The sequence below is a fragment of the Apus apus genome, chromosome 3 (assembly GCF_020740795.1).
Source record: "Apus apus isolate bApuApu2 chromosome 3, bApuApu2.pri.cur, whole genome shotgun sequence".
Taxonomy (NCBI): Eukaryota; Metazoa; Chordata; class Aves; order Apodiformes; family Apodidae; genus Apus; species Apus apus.
The window spans coordinates 86,180,764-86,203,799 of NC_067284.1; the positions used below are offsets into that span (position 1 = coordinate 86,180,764).

Here is a 23,036-nt window from a genome sequence, read left to right on the forward strand (position 1 = left end):
TTTTCATATGAGTAAGTACAGTTTTGAGGGTTTGTGGGGCTTGTTTTTTTTGTTTGTTTGGGTCCTTTTTAAAGATATTTCATCACTTAATTTAGAGATTGCTACAAATTGTCACTTTCCTCCTCCTCTCATCCAGTCAACACTGGACAACCTAAAGCAAGGGTTGTAAGCAGAAGCTCTGTGACTCAAACTTAGAATAAAGTTACTTTAGAGTTTAAATAGAACATACATTTATTATGGTATTAACACAGTAATAAAGATGTATTAGGAGACACTGTTGATTATCCATCTCTTGCTGTTCTCAAATCCAGTTTCAATAAAGCTGCATAACTAGACAAAAATTGAGGGCCTGTATTAAAAGGTAGACAGTCTAGAAAAAAGTAATAGTGTTTCCTCCCTGAGAGATTAAGTATTTACTCTTTTTTAAATAAACTAACTAAAACAGACTAACTGCAATTAGTTATGCAATGTTTCTACACCACTCTACAATTAAAACACCCATTGTATGGAAGCTAGGAAAGAATTCTATATTTAAGTTGCTCAAGAACATTCGTGAAAAGATTGTGATCTTCTCTTGGAGTGGGTGTCACCATCACTCAATTACAGCAAGCGCTTGAGGAAATTCCTCCAGCTACGGAAGTTCCTCTTTTTCAGGGCATAAGACTCCATGCAGGGTTTTTTTTGTTTTATTGTGATTATATAAATACTTCATAGACATTACTTTCCCCCTAGTATTTGTCAGTAAAATTGCTAACATGCCAAACTGAGTAAACCCGCACATATGAAAACCATGTCTAAGCCAAAGTTACACACTTTCATTCTTATACAGGATTACCTAATTAGGGCTGATGCCTTTGGAGATGCATTTACTTTGCCATACAAGTAGCAAATTTATTTTTATCTTTTTTCCCCTCCCTAATTAAGCTTAACTCACTTTTACACCAAAAATATTACTGTTCTCCCAAAGCTTTGCACCAATTTGTTTAATTCTAAAATGGATTTAGTCAAGTTTTTCTTCAATAGGCAATCTCTTGCTGGTTTAATGCTTCCAGAAAATAAATAAATAAATAGACAAAAACGTGAATGAGAATGCCTGTTACATTTGCTCTCAGAGTAAAAAGGGGAAAATTATTGGCTGAGCAGTTGCTGGAGGGTCAGAAGAGAGAGTCATGCCCTAAAGTAGGTTGTGGCAAGTAATGCAGTGGCTGGCGACCACACAGCAAGTGAAAAGGAAAGTCTCTACTCTCTGTAGAGGGACTGTAACCCATCTGAAGAGGAAGAGATATGACAGCTACAGAGGCACACAACCCAGCTCTAGCAACCTGTATACCCACTGCAGGCAGGGCAGAGACTAATTATGCAGACAGCACTCATTCAGTTCTGCGAACAAAACTGGAAGAGGGAAAAGCAAAGGGTGGAGGAAAAGGCAGACAGAAAATACATATGAATATTATAGATGATACTGCAGTCTTACTGCTGATTAATAAATTATGAAACCACATATACTGATAGCATAGTAGATATGTAAAGTCACACCCATCACCAGCCTATAGTCCACAAACAGCCATTTGTGACACTTGATGAGAAGTGAGGTACAAAGGCTACTAAAAAGCAACTTGAAAGATTCAAGTTTAGTGTTTGTTTTTATATGTCTTTTATGAATATTTCTTCACAAGTCACTGTGCATCTCAATTATCTTCTTCCTCATCTATTACGACTTCATGAAAAATGACAACAAATGTATACTGGGCAATAATTATACTGCAAAACAGACCTGCAAAGAGGAATCTGTTTCTGCTGGAAGCATTTCTGTCAGGACTCAAGAGGACACCTGGCCTAGTCTGACCATTATATTTATTAAGCTGTCTAAAGGAAAACAAACCTCAGAGTGATTAAAAAGTAGTTGAAATAACTAAAAGAGAGGGTAAAGAGAATTAACAGTGAGCACTCATTTACTACAAATATATCAAGATGTAAGAATAAGGAAAGAAGATCAGTGATAGCAATCTGGATAATAAGAGAAACTTGATTTGCTGATTCATGAGTACGAGTTTGACCTAATGAATCTTAGTATCTGGCAAAAAACTTCCAAAACTGCAACACTGAAAGAGATCGATATTATCAGTCTGTTCAGGAAGAAGAGAGTTAAAATTACTATTCCAGTTTTGGAAAAGAAGCTACATGATACAGTCATGTAACAGGATGAAAAGCTTTTCATTCACACAGCTGAGGAGAATGTTCAGCAGCAGCTGAAAATTTGCAGTGGCTATAAAGATTAGCTAAGGGGTAAATAAATTCTGCTTTGTTTGTTAATTGATGCATTCAAATATCCAGACAAAAGTAACACATTTTAAAAAGAGCATGCATTTAGAGAGCTATAACCTATTTTCTTTGGGGAGACAGGTGTGGATATACTTCTCTTTCAACTGACTGTATTTCTTAAATGAGCCATTCAAATAACTCTCAGTTACTACAACAATTTACTCTTCCTGTCAAACTTAACTTTTCAGGTCAACTGAAATACCTCTAACTATAGTTTCAGCATGCAGAACTGTTTATATTTTTGTTGAGGAAGAAATATAAACAACCAACACTGTCTGTTATTTGAGAAAACCAGCATTCAGACCTTTTGTCTAAGGTAAATTTTCCGCAAGACAGTTACAAAGTTATCTTAAAATCCTGTCCACTAACACATTAACGAAATTTAAGAACAGTATCAACAAGAATAGGGAATTTAAATGAATACTGCTTTAATGAGGAAGTAAATCCTCTCTTCCAAGTAGTTTATCCTTTCATGAGTATCTCCATTACTAAACTGAGTTTTTCTAATATTATATTGGTAAGCTATAATTAAAAAGTTAAAAACTTCTGTATCACATGAATGCACATACACACATACCCTTCCTTCAGGGCTAAGCAACAAGAAAAAAAATAACTTACTTTTTCCTTGGTCCTCAATTCATTGAATATCTGCTGAATTTCCAATTTCCAGTCATCTTGCATGGAATGGAAGGACTCTTGAGGCATTTCAGTCATAACTGCCCCTTCAATGGCAGTAAGCTGTTCAAGAATTAAGGCAAACGATGGTCGGATATGAGGGTCCTGCTCCCAGCATTCTAGAATTTACCAAAATCCCATCAGTTTTTAACAATACATAGAACTTTTTGAAGAAGTGCATGAATTTCAAGTTACTTGCTACTGTACTTCAGGTTCTAATGTGTTTCCTTTATCTGCAATGCTTCCCTGGTTCCTTTTCCATTTACAGAAGTGACACCTACCTATCTGTACTCACAGAACTGTTTTTGTATTAATAGCCTGTTTTTATTAATCTCTATCTTTAGGATCCAAAATGGTAAAACTAGCAGTACTGCAAAGAAGTGATACATACAAAAGGTAAAAAAATTCATTAAACACAATGAAATAGTCATTAGCATGCAATGTGTGTTTCTCTTAAATGTATTTTTGAAACATTCCTGACATTCAGGAAGAAACAATGAGGAAAAAGCAGCATTTGCAGCTCTTCCCTTTGGGATTTTATCTTGTATTGATCTGTGGTAAATCCTGTAGTTTATAAAAATTAATGCCATTTGAGTGTAAAAAGAAATCAGTAAAAACAGAGAGAAAAAAAAAAGTATTGTGACACTATTGAAGAACTTACGCAGTACACTGTAATATTGCATGACTTCCCTCAGTCTCTGTTAACACCAGGCTGCTGTGTAAAAGCACAGTACTTTCTACACAGCACATTATCAAATTAGGTGTTTATTTTGCAACTCCATGACTATTATAGACAAGGATAAATACCCCCAAAACGTAACTATTTAAATACACAGGAAGAAACAACATAGATACCTTTCATTAGTTTTGCAAATGGTTCAGGACAGGTGGATGGAATGGGCAAAGTAAGCTTATTGACAGCAACTCCATAAGCCACAGCAAGGCCATCAATGCCACGGTAAGGAACTTCTCCTGTAAGCAGTTCCCACAGCAACACTCCATAACTACAAAAGGTAATTTTTTAACAGTTATCTTCTGAATACTGACACATCAGTTATGCAAGAACAACACGTATCTGTCCAACCATGCACTAAAATTCACAAGGATTTCCCAAGCCAAAGGTGAATGTTTTTAAGAGTCAGCTCTACTTTAGTCTTCTTGCACCTTTCCACTAATAGTGATTAACCAAATTGGATGTGACTCTAAGACTGGCTTACACTTCTATTCAAAATGTAGCCTGAAATCGCTTTCACAGGAATGCTAATATCATATAAATCTCACTTTTAATCAGAAGTTTGAACGACAGGAAAACAGGCAACCTTCTCTCCACCAAAAAACAAATAAACAAAAACCTCAGAAAGCATTCAGGCCATTCCTCTTTCCAAACATTTCACAAAAATTTACTGAGATGTACATGTTATTTGTTTTTCACAGAATAGTAATAAAAAAACCCAGCAAAGCCTCAGTTTTCTAAGTTTGCATTGCTAATTCCTTGTGTGTTATATAAAGGCCTGTTAAACTTTCACTTCTCACAGAAGATGCAACAAGATTGAGAAATGATTACACACAGAACTAATTTTTCCATACTAGCAAAAAACCCCCAAATATAACAACACTGTCTCCAGTGAAAGGTGGAGGCATGAAAAGATCTTTTCTCAGCGTCAGGTACAGAAAATCAAGAATCATAGGAATTCCTCTTGCAGCAACATTAACTGTAAGAATTTCTGCTATGCTCTCCACTCTAAAAGAAGAGCTGTGTGTGCTTTAACCTTCTTTGGGTCTGTATGCCCAAGACTTGGCTTGCTCAAATGATTCAAACCCCTAAAAAGGGCTGAGACAGTACATTGGCTGCTGTTGCTCTAGAGCTCCCACTACCACTTAAATGAACATTTTCAGTCATTTTTGTGGAAGCAGAAATTACTCCTTTCAGAACATAAGCCTAAAGTGGACTTTATCACTGAGGTTGGTTTTGGTTTTCTGTTTTCCTTTCTCTTCCATTTTTTTTTGTAGAACAAGGATACAAAGGACAACCTATTGCTGCTTTTGAAAGGTAAACTGAGCAGACAAGGGGGAAATAAACAGAATACAAAGTATTGCTCTTGCCCTTTCTCTCCAGATGCGTGAAGAAACTACCTGCAAATTTTGCAGGACTGGACTGAACTCTCCTACACGAGGAGAAATGAATACAGCACTGGAGAGATAAGGGCTGTGTATCTCCTCCCTTACTATGTACGCCGTATCACTAGAAAAACCACCTCAACTACAGCAAATGGGACACGGAGAAGGAACACACATGAGTATAGATTTCTATCACACTCTCCTTGATGAGAAAAAGTCATGCAACATTTTACAAGACCTTGCAACACCACTTTAATAAAGTAGCAACCTATGCAATATCAGTATAAATATCAGCCATGTTTTGTTTGTCTATGTTCTGTTTATCTAAGAAATTTTGCCTATCACAACATCTTCGAAAACTAAGTTGTAGTGTTGAGGAATACGGTTTATTCCTAAAAAATAGAAAACAATTAAAAAAAGAAAAGTCTTGGGCTTCTTAATAATTTGCTCCCTTTTTTTTCCAGTCTAATCTCTGCACTTAGATACTCAAAGAAGGGTAAGAGAATCAATTACAATTTTCTTTTAAAGCAGTGATACTTACGACAATTATAAGTACAACACATACCTGCAGTACATACACGTTTTATGCATGATAGAGGAATTGTACTGAACTAAATCTCATCTGCGTGCTTAGAGAAAATGTAGAAATAATGTCAGGCTATCTCAGTAAATGTAGACTGTTCTTAATTAAAGGAATTCCCTTGAGACTCTTCTGTATGTAATTTAGCATGATCTCTTTAGTAGAACAATAAAATTGACCAAAGAAATAATATTTCATAAAAAGTTGTGTCACGCTATTAGCTTTAGTTATATTCACAATTCAAATAATTTAAGTTGTTCTAAAAAGTGCCAAGGTGGTGGTTGTAAAATTTTAATCAGACTAAGACAGTAATTGCATGAAAGCATCTCCCTTAATGAAAGTGGTCTTAATATCAAGTACCAAGAGTCAGTGCTGGGGGAAAAACTGGGGAGGAACCCTAAAAACATTTAATTCTGCCACACTGGAGTTTTTGGGAGGTACTAATCTATCATTATCTAGGACAACAACTACTTATTAGTTCTCAACTACAGAAGTAGCTACTTTATGTATTAAATTTAATCAGCCCACATACAGTTGTCCTACATATAGAGTCAGAGCTTCTAAGACACAGCTTTTTGAAAAAGAGCAAAAGCCATCTGGCTTTTACATCTTTAGGAAAAAATACAGCCATAATATGCTTGAATCATAGATTTTTAAACCACTAAAACTAATACACTCTCAAAAAGATGTCTTTTTAAGTATTTTCATTATAAGAAATTCTTCTCCTGCTGTCAAATGTGATTTAAGCCTTACAATCTCATTACAGCAATAACTTGCAGTTTTTACATATTTTAAAAGCTGATCAAAGTGAAGGTAATTAAAGTTCTCAAAGTTTATTTTACTCTACAATCCATTTTCTAAAGCAGAGGTTACTAAGCTTCGCTACATGAATCACTTAAAAATTATATTAATGTGCCAGGCAAAAGCAGCTGCTAATTCAGCTGTACAGTAAGAGCTTCCTAACTTTGCCAAGAGCTTGTACAATCGAGTGCTGTAAGGGCCATTGCTGAAGCACACCACCAGCACCTGGAAATCTGTGGGCAATTTCAGGCTCCATACACAAAACCAAGACTGACATACCACTAAGAAATGTGTGATGATCGACAGAAGGTTAAAGCTGAAAGAGTGCAACTCTAGTTTGTGAATTTGGAAGCATATGCCAAAGAATAATAAATGCATTAATTGTAACTCTAGTTTGAGAAGTAAAAGGATACACCAAAGCAGGGTCTGGAAAGCACCAGTTCTGCTATCTAGGATGACATCTGAGAATATGCAACCTGGTAGGCTCTGCATGAAAACACTCCCACAACACTTCTGAGCACTGGTTGACTCTGGAATACTAGCTGCAGGTGTGAATACACTGTATACTTGAGCAACCTCAACAGTTTTGGGATTTTTTTTGTTGCTTTTTTTTTTTTTCCTTTTCTTCCCCTCCCCCCCCAGTAAGAGGTCTGCAGACTTCTGTTGGAAACTCAGCACTCAGTATGTTAAAATGAAGTTTAGAACTTTCCTGACACATACTGTGTTCTTATCTTACAGAAACCCATACTTAAACTTGTAACCTGTCTGCTTTTAAAAACAAAAAGCACTCTCAGAACCAAGGTATTCTTTATTTGCTTTTTCTTTAAAGAAAGAATAAAGATAAGCAACAGAATAGATCAAGGTGCAGTAAGCAGAAAATCTTTAGATGCCAAGGTCTAAACTATACTGTACAACACAGCCTTTCTACTTAAAAACCTCTCCTGTTAGATGTCCATCATTGAGCTAAATACTTACATTTTTACAAGAGAGGCGTGCAGGAGAGAAGGCGAAGAAGAGAAATATTGTAGGTTCCAAAAATGTAAACTAATGTTGCAGCAGAATATAAAATAATTGCACCAAAGCATACCCCCTCAGATACCTAAAATCACAGCAACAAGACTGGACAGGACCTGTAATTAAGCATGGAATACAGCTGATTAGGGAAACTCCTACACCAAAACTCCACCCAGCAAAAGAAAAAAAAAAAAAAAAAAAAGGAAGAAAGAATGAAAAAAAAAGAATGAAGCCAAAGATGTTTCTCAACTGGGCATCAACTCAGACTGATGCAAGCAAAATGCTGAAAAATCAGTTCCAGATACAAGACAAATGGGTGTCACAAAACAGTAATGCAAATACAGAATCATTCTAAGAATACCAAAAGTATTACTTCATGCTGTAGAAAATCAGGCATCTAAGCAAATTAGGACCCTATTCAAGAATTATACAACTCAGAACGTGCATAAGAAAGCATGAGAGAACAGACTAAAGTCCTCCCCTCCTTCCCCAAATAGCTACCTTGGATCCTTCAAAGAGAAAACATTTCAAAAAGAAGGAAACTTTCTTAGACTTCGCAGGGTGAGGCGCAGAAGCTTTTAGAGTCTACTGTGCAAACACTGCTTTTCAGAAACAGAACTAAATTAAAACTAAAGCTTAAATTACCTTTCTACAATACATGCATCCCACACTACACCACTCAAAAATAGCAGCAGTATTGAGAGCCACATTATTTGATTCACATTAATGTCTTTAACAATAAATTCACATATATAGGGAGTTCCCCAACTTAAAAATCAGAGAGCAAGTTAAAACCATGTCATGCTGAACACACTCTCCTCAATCCAGCTAGTGAAAGCAAAATCTCTCTAAATATGAAAGCTTAGATATTCACTTTTAAACATAATAACATTCTAGATTTCTAAAAAGCAGCACTAATTTAAGTTAACATTTGGCAAAGTTCTGGTTTCCAGCTTATTTTTATTTATCAGACATACAAAGTAATAACTGGCTGGTCCCATTTGTTTTTCCAAAATAAGACTTTTCAGACATCTGATATTAAGTAAACATACGAATATAAGATCACTCATATGTTAATGTATCAAGAGCATATAGCTGAGTCTAAGTCATGTATAACTAAAGGCAGATCAAATGAAGTAGATGTAGATGCTGACAAATGAGTATGTTTCTTAGACTATAGACAGCTATACTTGCCGTAAGCTGAGACCAGGAAACCACAAAAATACCCCACCAAAACAAAAATTCATTCAAAAACCTCAGCATGGTTCTACTGAACACAGTCTTCAGCAGACAAGCTTCTTACCTCCAAATATCACTTCCTTTAGAAAACATGGAGGACTTGATCACTTCTGGAGCCATCCACGCATAAGTCCCTGCTGCACTCATTTTGGTTGTTCTGTGCCACTCTCTAGCCAGACCAAAGTCTGTAATCTTCAGAGTTTTATTACAAATGTCATCATGTTCCATCTTCTCTAGCAACAGAACTGCAAAAGATTGAGTTTGTAAATTAATGTAATGAGAATAAAATAAAATTTCCATGCCTCTTACGAACTGCATGTGCAACTTGTGCTGCACAGATACATGTATACTTTAAATGTGAAAATATTACAGAAATTTTTATGAACATGAAAAAGGTTTTTGATACCTTTAGCTATTCTAAACTATAAAAGCAAGAAATAACCACAATGTAATGAGTTCTTTATGCAACTGTGTCAGTAGATACTAAACTAACACAAGAAATCCACTGCAAATAAATGTAAGGCACGTAAGTTTAAGAAAGCCCAGAACCCCAACATCCCACAGATGATGGCAGCCTGTGAAAAAGGTATTCACTTTGGAATAAGATTCTGAATATAAATAGCAGTAGTAGTAAAACAAAAGTTAAGAATTTTTATAAAAGAATTATAAAACCAAGGACACAATACATCACTGGTTAAGTTCTATTCTTAATACTGCACTCAATCCTGGTTCCTACACTTCTCAAGAAGAATCTAACAGAACTGAGAGGAGCAGAGAAAAGGACACAACTAGCATGCTCAAAACGGCATGTTCACAGCTACAAGGAAGAGAATTACGGAATGATTCTGGTTAGAAAATACCTTTAAGATCATCAAGTCCAACTGTTAACCCAGCAATGCCAAGTCCACCACTAAACCATGTCCCTAAGCACCACTTCTACACATCTTTTCAATACCTCTGGCGATGGTGACTCCACCACTCACCTGGGCAACCTGTTCCAGTGCCTGATAGCCCTTTCATTCAACGCCAATATTAAATCTAAACTTCCCCTAGTACAACTTAAGCCCACTTCTTCCTGTCCTATCACTCGTTACTTGGGAGCAGAGACTGAAATTCACCTGGTTACAGCCTCCTTCCAGGTAGTTGTAGAGAACAATAAGGTCTCCCCTCACCTTCCTTTTCTGTAGACTAAACCACCCCAGTTCCCTCAGCTGCTCCTCATAAGGCTTGTGCTCTAGACTCTTCACCAGCTTCACTGCCCTTCTTTGGACTCACTCCAGCACCTCAATGTCCTTCTTGCAGTGAGGGCCCCAAAACTGAACAGAGCATTCAAGGTGCATTCTCACCAGGAATGGTTAACAGAAACAGTCTTCCCTCAGGAAAAGAAACAGCTGTGAACAGAATCTCTAACACCATCTACGGAATGAAGAAAGCTATAGGCAACAATTGTTCGTGGTTTCTCAACACAAGAAATGGACATCATCAAGCAAAATTAGCAGATAAGAATCAAACACGTGGCAGTCATGTTCACACAACACACAAGTCAGTGAACTTTGGAATTCTTGGCATAGTATGTGAATACTATTACTTTACATAGATTTAAAAAGCACCTACACAAATTCACAGAAGACAACAATATAAAAAGCATTTACATTAAAATAGTGTGTTTAAGTTCAAGATATCCCTGGGCCCCAGATCAGTACCAGGTGGGTGACTACACCAGGGGAGCTAGTTTGGCTTGGGAGTCCACAATCCGTAACAGGACACTAGACTTGGATCAATCCATGTTACAATATATCCACTGCACCTTCCTGGATGTTAAAGAGTCTCTCCCTTTTTTTTTTTTTTTCTTTTTTCCCCTGTGAATTCCACAGAGTCTATTCAGCATCTGACTTGTCCTTAAAACAACACTACAGGCAGAGTTGTAATACACCTTCAAAAAATAGTGTTAAAAGAGAAGTCTGTTATTGTGTTAGAGCTCACAAGGAAAACACAACAGGTGCAAAGAAATCATTATTAACACACCACAAATTTAAGTCCATATTTAGTTCCTCTGTCACTCACTATGGCAGTAACTGTCAGCTTTACCTTTCTGTTAAAATTATCTCGTGGGACAAAGATGAAAGGTTAAATTACAAATAAGAAGAATCATAAATGTACGTGTTTTCCAGCTATATGTACAGCAAAACACAGTACAGTGAATGCATTTAAAAAGCAGATGAAGAATTACCTTCCCTTACAGAGGAAAGACTGATGACTTTGCAATTGCAAAAAATTATTTTTAGTGGTACAGATTACACTCTTACAAATATTTTTAAAATTACATCAAATCCAGACGAAAAAAAAGAGAATCTACATTCCATTTTCAGTAAGCTTCTTAACACAGACTAGAGGAATTGAAGGCCAAAACGGTAAAGACAAACGAGCCAGTACCATCAGAACAAGTTAAATTCATGCAAAAGTTTTTATACTTTTATACTTGAATCAAAGACCTATTGTTTGCTATTCCATTTCAAACATGTTCAGCAGAATTCCTGACATTCCTTGTCAGTCAATGTGACCGAAACCAAAAACAGTCAGTCTTGCAAAAGGTAATAACTGGCATGTGGCCAAGTTTCATTCTACAAACAGACAAGGTTTCTTAGCAGTTCAAACTTCCCTTTCCGGCCAGTAGCCAGGAAAATAGCAATACAATACACAGATTACTTAGCAGCTGGGTAGTAAAAATGCTCGGCATAGCTGAGTAGTGCTCCATAAGTGCTTGCCTCACAGTAGCCTAGCAACCTTTACTGTAGCATCCTTCTGCCACTTCCACAGCTTCCCGACCCTTCCTGGCTGCAAACCTGTGAGAAGTCACATTTACAATCTCGTACCTACCCTCTTCACTCATCCCCTCTTGTTTCTTTCTCAAATCCCTTAAACTGTCTTTTCAGATTCCAATAGGCTTGTAATATTAAATGGCTAAGACCCAAGTTAGCACTTTCTGGTTTAATTTTGACAGTTTTCAGACTTTCTATTTTCCACAAAGAGTAGAGTTCACAGTTGCATTATTGCTTTCCTTCTGGCAAACACATATTAAAGTATTTAAAAGTATAAAGCCCATTTGAAAATACATTAAAACCTAACACAAAATCTTGACTAGGAATGCAGAGGTGCAGGAAAATCTTACGTCCAACTCATTTATTTTCACATAAGCAAAAGCAGAAGCTGTAACTACTTCTGAATGATTCAAAATCTAAGAGGAGATTAAGTTGGATGTGAGAAGACTACTTTGTGCAAACTAACATAAAACATCATCTTGGACTGTTATTCAAACACTGCATGTGCTACGGGTCAGAAACAAACATTTGACTAAATATTTCAAGGCCGCATATTTTCCTAACAGTTACACCATTTTCAACTCAATTTTGAGCCTCCCTTTGTGACTCTACCTTTCTGCAGTGAGATCAAAGGAAAAGTAAATTTCTTAACATCAGAGCAGCAGGGGTTAGGGTGCCATATACAAGGGACTGCTAGAATATGAAAGACAGCACATGCCCAGAACCATTTACAGCCGAGGAACAAAGATATGTTATTGCATGTTATTTTCAATAATTCAATTAAATATAAATCAATAGGTTGAAGAAAAAAGTAAAAAAAAAAAATTAAAAAAAATTCCTGAAATCAGAGAGAAAAAAAACCAAAACAAATGCCATATCATAAGCAGTATTGAAATTGGTGAATATGATACTGAGTATGTCCTAAAAATTAAACACACTACTGACAGTGCAGCAAGCATATATGAGGATTATAAGAGCATCTGTAACAAAGATACTGCAGTTTAACCATACAGATTAAAAGCCCTTACACTCTTAAGCTGTCTCATGTAACTAAGCACTTGGAAATCCAAGTATTAGTCTTCCTAGATCACTGAAAGAAGCAGCTCACAGAATTATAAAATAATTTAGATTGGAACAGACCCCAGGATGTTAACCGCCCCACTCAGAGCAGAGCTAACGTTAAAAAGTGTAAATCTACTATCAAACATTTTTATGAATCTGTAAAGTTATGGCACTCTATAGCAGAATAAAAGGAAGCATCCATACTAAAAACAACTCTACTATATTCACTCAGCTACAGACATTCAATTAACTTAGATGTCATGTTATAAAAGATTTAAAAAGACTAAATAAGGACAGTAATTAATGACATTGAGGCATAGAAAAAGCAGAAAAATTATGGCAGGGTTACATGACAAATAGCTCATGTCACACTAATCTCATTTTGTCATGACAGATGGTTTCCTAGAACTGGATAAGGTAGAAGATCTGAGCAGATGTCAGTACTTTTAAGGAAGTTCAATTGTACATATAGAATAAGGATTAATCAAAGAATTTCACACAGCAGTTGTATAAAGAAAAATCAGAATATAGGTTGTATGAAGTTTTCAGGATAAAGAGGAATCAAAAGTAGTTTTTAATTATGAAGTGTGTTTCTTCACATGTTGATGCGTGATCAATGAAAAGTACAAGGTGCATTTCAAGAACCGACAGCAAAGTCAGAAGATACTCTCTACTCTGAGGAAGACCGGATTACCATACCAGGAAAGCTAGAAGGGACCAATGACAAAATCTATAGGTATAAAGCAGAGGTGAAAGAAGAAAAGGCTGGCTATTCTGGCCAACAGAAAGAAAACCAAAATGGCAGCTACACAAGTAGCTCATGCCTTTCTAAAATGGTTTTATTATTATTATTACTTTTTAATTTAATTGAATTTAAAAAGGCTTTTTTTAGTAGAAAAGGGGAAGTATCAATAGAACTGTACTAAGCATAAGATCTCATGAATTACTGGATGACTAGAACTGCACGTCTTCAGCAAAAGGAACTTGAACTGGAGCAGATGTAGAAAACTGAAGTAGAACAGTTTGTATCCTGTAATGTCTTAGATAAAATCAGAAGAGATTGTCCTTTCTGCTAGGCTAAACAAAGGTTGGGAAAAGTTATAACAGAAGTCAGTCATATCTAGAAACAGGATGCAGACCTACAGCACTGGTCTTCTTATTGATAAAATATTCTCCTAGCTGCCCTGGCTGTTCCATCTTACATACAAACTTGTGATAAAGCTCCACTCTAGATCTGGAACTAGAAATGGGGGAAGCAAGTAATAAAACTTCAAGGTAGTGGCTGTTTCTTCCCACCCCCTTTTTGGCCCTCCTCTACAGTCTAAAACAGTTTACTCTTCAAAAAAGTCACAAAATCCAACATATGCTCCTGTCAAAAATGTCCTAAAATAGCAATGCCATTAATCTTTCCTTCTATCTTTCTGCATTATCATAGTTACAGCTGGAGTCTTTTTCTATTAATCTCACAGCATAGTGCAAGTATTTAATGGTGTAACAGTATACAGGTCTGCACACTTTTTAAAACTAAACCGACCACACAGTTGCCCAAGACTGCAATGGAACTGGACCTGCTGAGTCAGCAGGTACTTCCCCAGTCCATGTTCCTCTAACTAAAACAGAACCACCAACATCCCTCTGCTGAACCACTGCTGTTCCCATACAAGCTGCTCTTAATCAGGAAAGGCACAGAACACAGGCTTCAAAAGGAGGCTGAACTCCCAGTAAAATCCCACCCAAATGCTCCCAAGTCTCCCCTCCTTTTCCTGTGCCGTTCCCTCCATCTCAAAACTCTCCCCTCTGGCAGTAACACTTGCTAGAAAAAATATAAAATTTATAATAGCTTTTATAATTTATAAAAAATTAAGTAAGAGCCTGGATATGGACAGATAGTTTGAGCACATTTAGACAAATCAGATTCCTGTGTGCATGCCTGCTCACCAAATTCAGACAAGTCCAGAACTACAGCCAGAACTACAGCCTTAGTGCCAGCTTCAGGACTAAGAGGAACTGAAAGTATTCACTTAAATTGTAGGCATTTTGTTTAAAGCATGATTTCAAATAAAAGGTTCGCATTCTTGCCTCAGCTTCTCTCCTTTTGATTTCTTAACATTCACATAGCTTAAGAAACAGTACTTAAAGCAAGCATGAGGGAAGCCTGGACAGACCTTTTAGTTGGCAGAATACCCAGGAAACCTCCACATAGCACTAAGCTCTTCAATGCTACTCTTCTAATGCAGGTTATTTCCTACAGTCCTACTTTTCTTTTTGTTACTAAACATTACAGATTGTATTTCTCCAACCTCATTTATCTCAAAGTCCCCATTTAATAAATATTTAACTCGATAAGTTTATTGAAATCCAAAGACTTTGTGCAGCTAAAATAATTTCATAATGCACTCCAGCACTTTCAGCTGACCATTTTCAGTATTAGCCATTTAAACCAATTAAGTAAACAAGGTTATCCGAGAGAAGCCAAGTTGAAGGATTGAACATTGTTTTTAGTAGTTCAGATGTACTGAATTCAAATTATCTTCTAATGCTTAAATTTAAAAAATATCATCCTGAAATTCTCAAGTCCTTTCTATCCCTTCTATCCTCTTTATACTCTCCTTATACCTTCTCCTGTATACTCTCAATTTTGTTGCTACTAAAACAAAACATTACGCAACCATATTTTCTCAAGTTAGTTATTTGACATGAACTGCTTCTTACTACCTTGTGTACTGTTTGTTAAATAGCTGACTATCATGGTTTTCAGAAACATAAGCTATTTAATAGCATAGCTATTTAAGTTATTATGAACATAGGTAAGTCTGCCTGCATGACCACTACATTTGATAACACCATTGATAAAGTCATTCTTTGAAAATACAAAAAGAAAATAAAGATGTTATACTATAGACTTCTACTTGTAAATATAGACTGTCCAGACAATGCTGCTACTGTTCATCCCCCTCGCACACAGTTAGTTCCCTCTCCAACTGTTTGCAAGTGAATCTGGTTCCTGTTAATTCACTAAATAAACATGCAACAAAACCAGCAGGGCAACCTTGTATCTTCACTAGGGAACTAAGAGGCAGGAAAAAAAACACCTTACTAAATGTGGCATATTGAGTTCATGAAACACACCACCTTGTCAATATTAAGAGACCCACCTCCATTATTTGGAGCTGTTGTTTAGTTCTGATTGTAACCAGAAATTAAAATTTCAACACTGCTTTTAGAAGCCATGCGCAGTTTCCATACTGCAAATCAACTATCATGGTGAAAACATTAAGGGTTTAAACCACAAATTAAGTACTACAGTGATAATATTAAGCATTTAAACCACAAATTAACTATCACAGTGAAAATATTAACGGACTAAAACATCTCCAATACATATAAATGATGATACATTTGGCTATACAGCACTGCTTCTTAAATAACCTGCTATTCTCCTATGGGCTCTCGGGATAACAAGATATGTGTGTAGCCAGTATTTGTGTTCTGCTTTGGTGGATTTTTTGGTAGAGGGGGAAGGGCCCCAAGAGTGGCTCCAGTAAGAAGCTGAGAAGCTTCCCTTACTGCCAAAACCCAGCCAAAGATCCATTAGAGGGACAATAGATGTGGCTCAGCGATTAACATAGGAAAGAACTGAGATAACACCAGAGCAGAGCTAGGAGAGGGAGAGAAGAGCTGTGCTGGGTAAGAGAGTGGTGCTGGTGGTTGGTGAGGAAGAAGGGGAAGAAGGTGCCCAAGCAGAAGTTTCCCTGCAACCCATTGCGAGATGGCAGCTGTCTCCCTGCATTCGTGGAGGAACATGGTGGAACATTCCCTGAAGGTGCCAGGAGGGGTGAACTTGGCCACTGGACTTGGATTTTGTGGCCAGAGGATTTGCTGCCTGTGGACTCTGATTGCGCAGCTTTGGAACACCCCAGTGCCAGGGGAGTTTGTTCCCAAAGCAGCCCGTGACTCTGTGGGAAGCCCAGGCTGGAGCAGCTCCGGACTTCGTGGGAAGGACTCATGAAGGAGACGTTCATGGAGGACTCTCTCCCATGGGAGGGACCCCGTGGGGAAGCAGGGAAGGACTGTAAGGAATCCTTCCTGAGGAGGAAGGAGCAGCAGGAACCACCAGCCTGTGAAGTGACTCTAAACCCCATCCCCTGTCCCCCTGTGCCGCTGGGGGGAAGGAGGGAGAGAAACCGGGAACAACATGATTTGGGCCGAGGAAGAAGGGATGGGTGGGGGTAACAGATGCAAGCCCTGCTCTTTGTGTTGTGTGTCCTGTGTGTGTTTGATTAGCGTGAAGTTAAATTACTATTTTTTTTCCAAAATTGAGTCTGTTTTGCCCGGGACCTTAATCAGTGAAGAACCCTCCTTGTCTTTTGTCTCAACCCATGAGCTTTGTCCTCATCCCAGTGTGTGTGTGGGAGTTGAGTGAGTGGCCATGTGGCTGTTTTTGTGGTTGTGTTGGGCCCAAACCATGACAATCTATCAAATCTTGATTATCTCACTAGATTAAGTTTAGAGCTCACCATCAGCAATTTTGTCCTTTAAACATTCATTACATATGCAAGGGGCATTTCTCTAGTTTTTATTACAGAGATACTGTGCTCTTCTATCACCTACATCCCTTTACAGCAGGCATATAAACATTTCTTCATTTTCATACTAAATTGAAAGCAACAGGTTGCTCTTCAATATATTTGTCTAGAAACATCTAGCTTACAAAAATAAAAATCCTACTTCACAGGAGCCAACATATGTAAAAAAAATCCTGAACAAAATGTTCCCAATTGGAAAGCCAAAACAAGACAAGACTTGACATAAAAAGTCCTTGACAGCAGGAACTGACAAATACACATCAACCCCATAAGAAAAACACATCCCATAGCAGAACATGTGGCACCAGAAAACCACCCAAGCATAAGAATGACAGGGAGTCACCTGTCTGGAGGAAATGAAGGCAAAACCAGAAAGAGAAAGGGGGATGAGAGATTTCAACAGCTTCAACACACCATTTTTTGCTTCCGCTTCCCTTTGCTAATAACCATTATTAAAGGAACTTTAGGCAAATGGAAACTTGAGAGAGAGAAGCAGTTTTAACAAGTTTTTGGCACAGGGTGCAGATGCTGCGTGTTACTTTACTGCCCACCACTTGCACTTCACTTGTTGTTCAGATAGTTCTGTAACGCAAACCAGAAGTTTTTATTGTGTCATAAGAGGAAGTACTAGAGGTAACAAGCATTTATAATTAATGTGTAAATAATAATCGATTAAACAGTAAATCATCAGTAAATGCTGAAAAACACAGGATTTAGATACTTCATAAGCAAAAAATCGAAAGGAGACCATACACGAAGCATTCTTAAGTTCTCTATTTAGACAAATATAAATCTTAGTTCTCCTATTCAAATACATTTAAGACAAGCTACCTCACTAACAGAAATTCATTACATTGAAATCAGTCAACGGAGAAACTTATCTTTAAAACGCAAAACATTCAATTATGCAGCACCTACCAGGAACTTCCCTGCTTATTTGAAAGAGCAATTACTTTGTTTTACGCTCTTCCTTCTTTGCTTGTTGCTCATTTTTAAAAGGCAGTTATGTAATAAAAACAGTGACCAAATGCAGGTGGCTTACAAAGAAATGCTAAGAACAACTAGTAGTAATAACTAGGTGGTGAATCAGTCATTCCTGAGATATTCTTCTAGTTTCAAAGTCTACAAAAACAAAGTGGCTGTGTATTCATTTGTTAAAGAACACCATCTTTGTTATGAAACAGTGATTTATTTTTTCAAGGAACTTCTTCCAATTCCTAAAAAAGAAACCCAACAAAATGCAAGACAAACTAAATCTACTCTATTCAAACAGCAAAAGGAGTCTTATATAATACATAATGCATTGGGTAGAGTTTCATTCAACAAAAGTTTTCAGAAAACAAATTAATCACCATCCCAAGCGCAAATTCAAGACCGGGCCACTCCTTTCAAAACAGAGTAAATCAATAATGCCAATCAACATACAAATTCACTAGCCCCATGCAGCTGAGGTATATAATCTCAAAAACGGCATCAAGGGGAAAGAGCTAACAGAGGTCACCTTCCTTCTGATTTAACAAATTAACTTATCTACCATTAGGCAAATCACTTTTTCAAGTTTTAATTTAGAAAACAAGAATATTTCCTTCAGATTTGTTTTGGTGTATTGCTGGGGTCTGGTGGGTTTATCTGTTTTTGTGGCTTTTTTAAAGTAAATAGAACATGACTTGATGCAATTCAATTTCAAGTTAATCAGGTGAATACATGGCTTCTGAAGAGACACAAGTATTTACATAGTTGGCATACTTTTCCTGATTGTAACATACTATATCCACCAATTATGTACTTCCTTGATGCTTTTTTTGTGATCCATTTCAAGGTGCATTTGATGTGTTTAAAATAGAACATTTAATGCACAAAAAAATTCACTTCAAAATTAAAGACAGTTTAGAAAAGTTTAATGTAAATATGTAGACACATGCATAATGAAATTGAAAACACGTTCCACTGTAAGAGGACTTACTAACTGAATTCAAGTATAAGGGTGTTGGCTGATGTCACAGCCAAGATCATAGAAGTTTGATGGCAATAAATAGTTATCTCCTCTCCAGTTACAGCCCCTCAGCAGCTCACAGCTTTCCCCCTCCCCTCCCCCTGCACTGAGTCTATCAGCTGGGTAGTCTTGGAAGACTCAGCTAGCTCAGAAGAAAATTAAGCCTGCAAATAAAACAGCTTAGAGTAGTTTTCAGCTGGATGCCTTAGCTGACTTAACCCAGACCTACTGACCGTGCCAGGCAGAGATGAGAAGATTCTGCTGACATGTGGGAGAGGAGAACCTGGACCTGGAGATGGGTGGGGAAGCCTTCTTGCACACACAGCTGCTAAATAAAGCCCCACATCACCTGCTGTACTGAGAAGTCAAGCAACATTTCAGAATTAATGTATCTAACCCTTTAACATCTAGTTTTAGTCAGAGACGTAAAGATAGAATCCAGCTTTGCTACTTTTTCCAATTATAAAATAATCTTTGATAAAATTTAGTACTGAAAAGAACCAGTTGAATAAACTGAAGACAAAAAAATTTTCTCTGTCCCTTTTAAGGTGCCTCCTGGCTATGAATCCAAACAGACTCTGGTTATAGATGCTTAGTCAAGTTAAGTTATTGAGTTCCCTTAGAACCTCATCAGTTAACATGAAACTTCTTTAATATAATTTCTGTGAGGAATTTTAATAGCTTACATAAAGAATTCTGACTTAGGTTGTCAGCTTCTTTTATACAGTAGGTCTGAAAGAGTCTTACGGCTTTAAAACAGTTTTTGCCAAACAACCTGTTTCAAAACAAAGCAAAAAAAATATTACAAGAATTTGAGATATTTTTTAAAAAACAGAAAACTTGAGAGGAAAAAAATAAATAAAACTTTGTAGTATATTCTATGGGGTAGAAGGATTCCTACATTCCATCCTTGCAGTTTCATCAGTAGCTGAAGCCCCTCAGGACTATGCATTTCCAAGAACTTTTGCAAAGGCAAAACACTTATTTTGAAATGAGAACTCTGCAAACTTGGCAGTGCTATCTTTCTCTTGGGAGGAGAAAATGGAAGGGAGAACCTGCCTTTTGACTCATTAATTAGCATTAACAGTCAGTAATGAGTTAAAAAAGAGCAAATTGTTTTTCTTTTTACATAACACTTGAGGAAATAAACACAATTAGTTTCAGGAAGAACTATGGCATCTAATCCTAAGTGAAAAGAAAACTCACAAAACTGTCTGAACATTTAGAACTAAAATATAACCAATCCCAAGGGTTAATTTGTCCCATAATGAACCACAGCAATGAAGCAGTTACTCCTGCATTTTCAAGAGGGAGGACTGGCTTACCAGCTCCAAGTTAATAGCACACCTGCCAAAACACAGATTTTAGTCACTATGAAGAGAACAAAGCATGATTATATAGCCAACACTGGCATGTCTAGGACTGATTTAACTGGAGCTATGACCCCATTAAAAAAAAAAAAAAAGGTTAAACTTGGCAGGAAGCTCCAAGAAGGAAGAATACTTTTGTGGTGACATTATACAAATACATAACTTTTCCATCTTACCACATATAACTGTTTACTTTTAAGACGCAGTAAGTGCTTCAGAATTTAAACATCCACTTACTTTCAGATAGTGATCTGAGGGAAGCTCTCAATAACATAGTCAAGCAAGGCAAAAATGGTGAAATTAGTTTTAAACTGACAATCCAGGAGTGTAAATTCAAGACCAGTTGTTGTTACTGTAGAAAACCAAGTCATTTGGTATTTAATATATTTTAGCTATTTTTATCTATAAATGTTATCTGTATTTCTGTTGACTTCAATACCATAGTTTTGCCTCTAAAAACAACCAAAACCCAAAGTTCTAAATTAAAAAAAAAAACAGCCAAACAAAAACAACTGCACTTTTCAGAAAGATTATTACTGAAGGTCACTAGGGTAAACTGCAATGCTTCAGATTTTAAGAGATCATCAAATAAAAAATTCAAGGACAGAAATCACCCATGCCACAAACACTCCTTGCAAATGTTCATTGTACAAGGCCATTGTGTTTCAGAACTTGAAACACTGAAGCATGTTTAGAAGAAAGTTTATACTCAGTGATAAGAAAACTTACAGGCTGCAAACAAAAGGCCATTCTCTTCTAAGGTCAACGAAACCACAAAACCGCATTCGACATCCAAATACAGTTCAATGATGTGTTACTCTTCTTCTGAGGCCGCAGGACATAACTTTTTAATGGAGCTTTTAATATTTGGTAAGAGGGTCCCCAAGGCATGCATTGTGCTTGCAATACCAACAGAGGGAAAAATAATTTGTGACTGAAAACTCAGTTATATCTCTTTTTTTTCCTAATGCTAGGCTGTCTATGTGCAAACACCAATCCCATTTTGCATTATGTTTATTAAAGTACAAAACCTCATTTCACAAGTGCTGTGGTCAACAGTTAAAAATTATTTCACACTGTTTAGAGGAGTGAACAAAATCATGCAGGTATTTTAACAGCTAACGGGAGGTGCTCAGCTGCCTGGTTTTCCATTGGAAATGCACTGCTCACTGAGTGCAATTTTCAGAGACAGGTAGGTATGTGACCATATCCTCAGGGCACCAGCTTAAGTAATCTTCTTTAACATACAAATATTACAAATACACTAATCCGAAGCCCTACACTTCAATTTATAATGCTATCCCAAAACAAAACTCTGCTGTAAGAAAGATGGCCAGCCAACATGACTGACTAGAACTTGACTCTTCATGTTGGACATGAGAGGGTCACCAGAAAAACCTTGATGCAAACAAGCCTCTTGCAGAAACCTTCTAGGATAGAGTCCAACATGGAGCAGGAAAAAAGAAAAAACTTCAAACAGCTGTAAACCAGATCACTTAGCGTCTTACAGTGAGAAAGAGAACAAAGACAGGGAGAGGAGAAAGAGATGATAAACCAAGCAAGACTCAGAAGATGATCAAAGAAACATTATTATTGAATTAGTAATCCTACTTGTTAAGGATGTAAAGAGTCTCAACACTAAATAAGGAACAACTCTATACTTGTCAGATGTATATAGTTGGGGAAACACTAAAATGAAAGTCTGTTTAAAAAATGAGATACAAATTGGAGTATTAGAAGTTCATGGGTTTAAAATTAATTTTATTATATTTAGCTTGTGTTTCAGCCTAGAGTCTGGTTTTCAACATTAAGGGCTATAGGTATATATACTTGAGCCTTGTTATCTTTGAAGGAATTTGCTCTAAATTAATGAGCACTTTTTTCCCTACCTGTTTATGCCCAGACTTGAGATATAGAAAAACATCAAACAGTACCAAATACAGAAGACAGTAGATTGAGTAAAATAAGTAACTATTGCAGCTAAGTCTTCATCTGCAAATAAAATAACTGCTAGGTGTTACTCCTTCTCTGGAAGCTTACAGACTGAAAAAATGAGTACTGTACTACAAAGTAGCACAAACTTTCAAAGTTCATAAATTTTAATTTGACATGTATTGTATTAAAATCATTAAGTTCCTGGATATTAATTTTAAAAGCTGAAACACATCCTTCAACTGAAAATTAGCCTCTACGGAATTTTAGCGCTAGTTGTTTCCACTACTGCAATAAGTTCCTCAAAATCCTTCTTTCTTGAGTTTCAGCATCCTCTTCTGAACACAAAATACATCACATATAGCAAGTAAATACATCCAGTGAATATAATATGGCATAACATAAAACATTTCCTGTGACGGACTGGAAGAAGATACACTATAGCTCAAGGGTGCTAAGCATTTGCTGCTCTCACAGAATCCAACGAGCCTTCAGGGTCTCTCAAAAAATATCCCTGTCTACGCA

The 23,036-nt window shown here is 36.8% G+C and overlaps 1 protein-coding gene across 3 annotated transcripts in view; it reads right to left on the reverse strand.

The window, feature by feature from the left end:
- The window catches only part of MAP3K21 (mitogen-activated protein kinase kinase kinase 21), a 42,570-nt gene that overhangs the window by 13,740 nt on the left and 5,794 nt on the right, over positions 1–23,036 (reverse strand). For all 3 annotated transcript variants that reach the window (XM_051614223.1, XM_051614222.1, XM_051614221.1), the window contains exons 2-4: positions 8,814–8,994; positions 3,853–4,001; positions 2,941–3,116 (exon numbers count right to left, since the gene is read on the reverse strand). In XM_051614223.1, the coding sequence (XP_051470183.1) occupies positions 2,941–3,116; positions 3,853–4,001; positions 8,814–8,994 (506 nt within the window). The remainder of the gene's footprint in view (positions 1–2,940; positions 3,117–3,852; positions 4,002–8,813; positions 8,995–23,036) is intronic.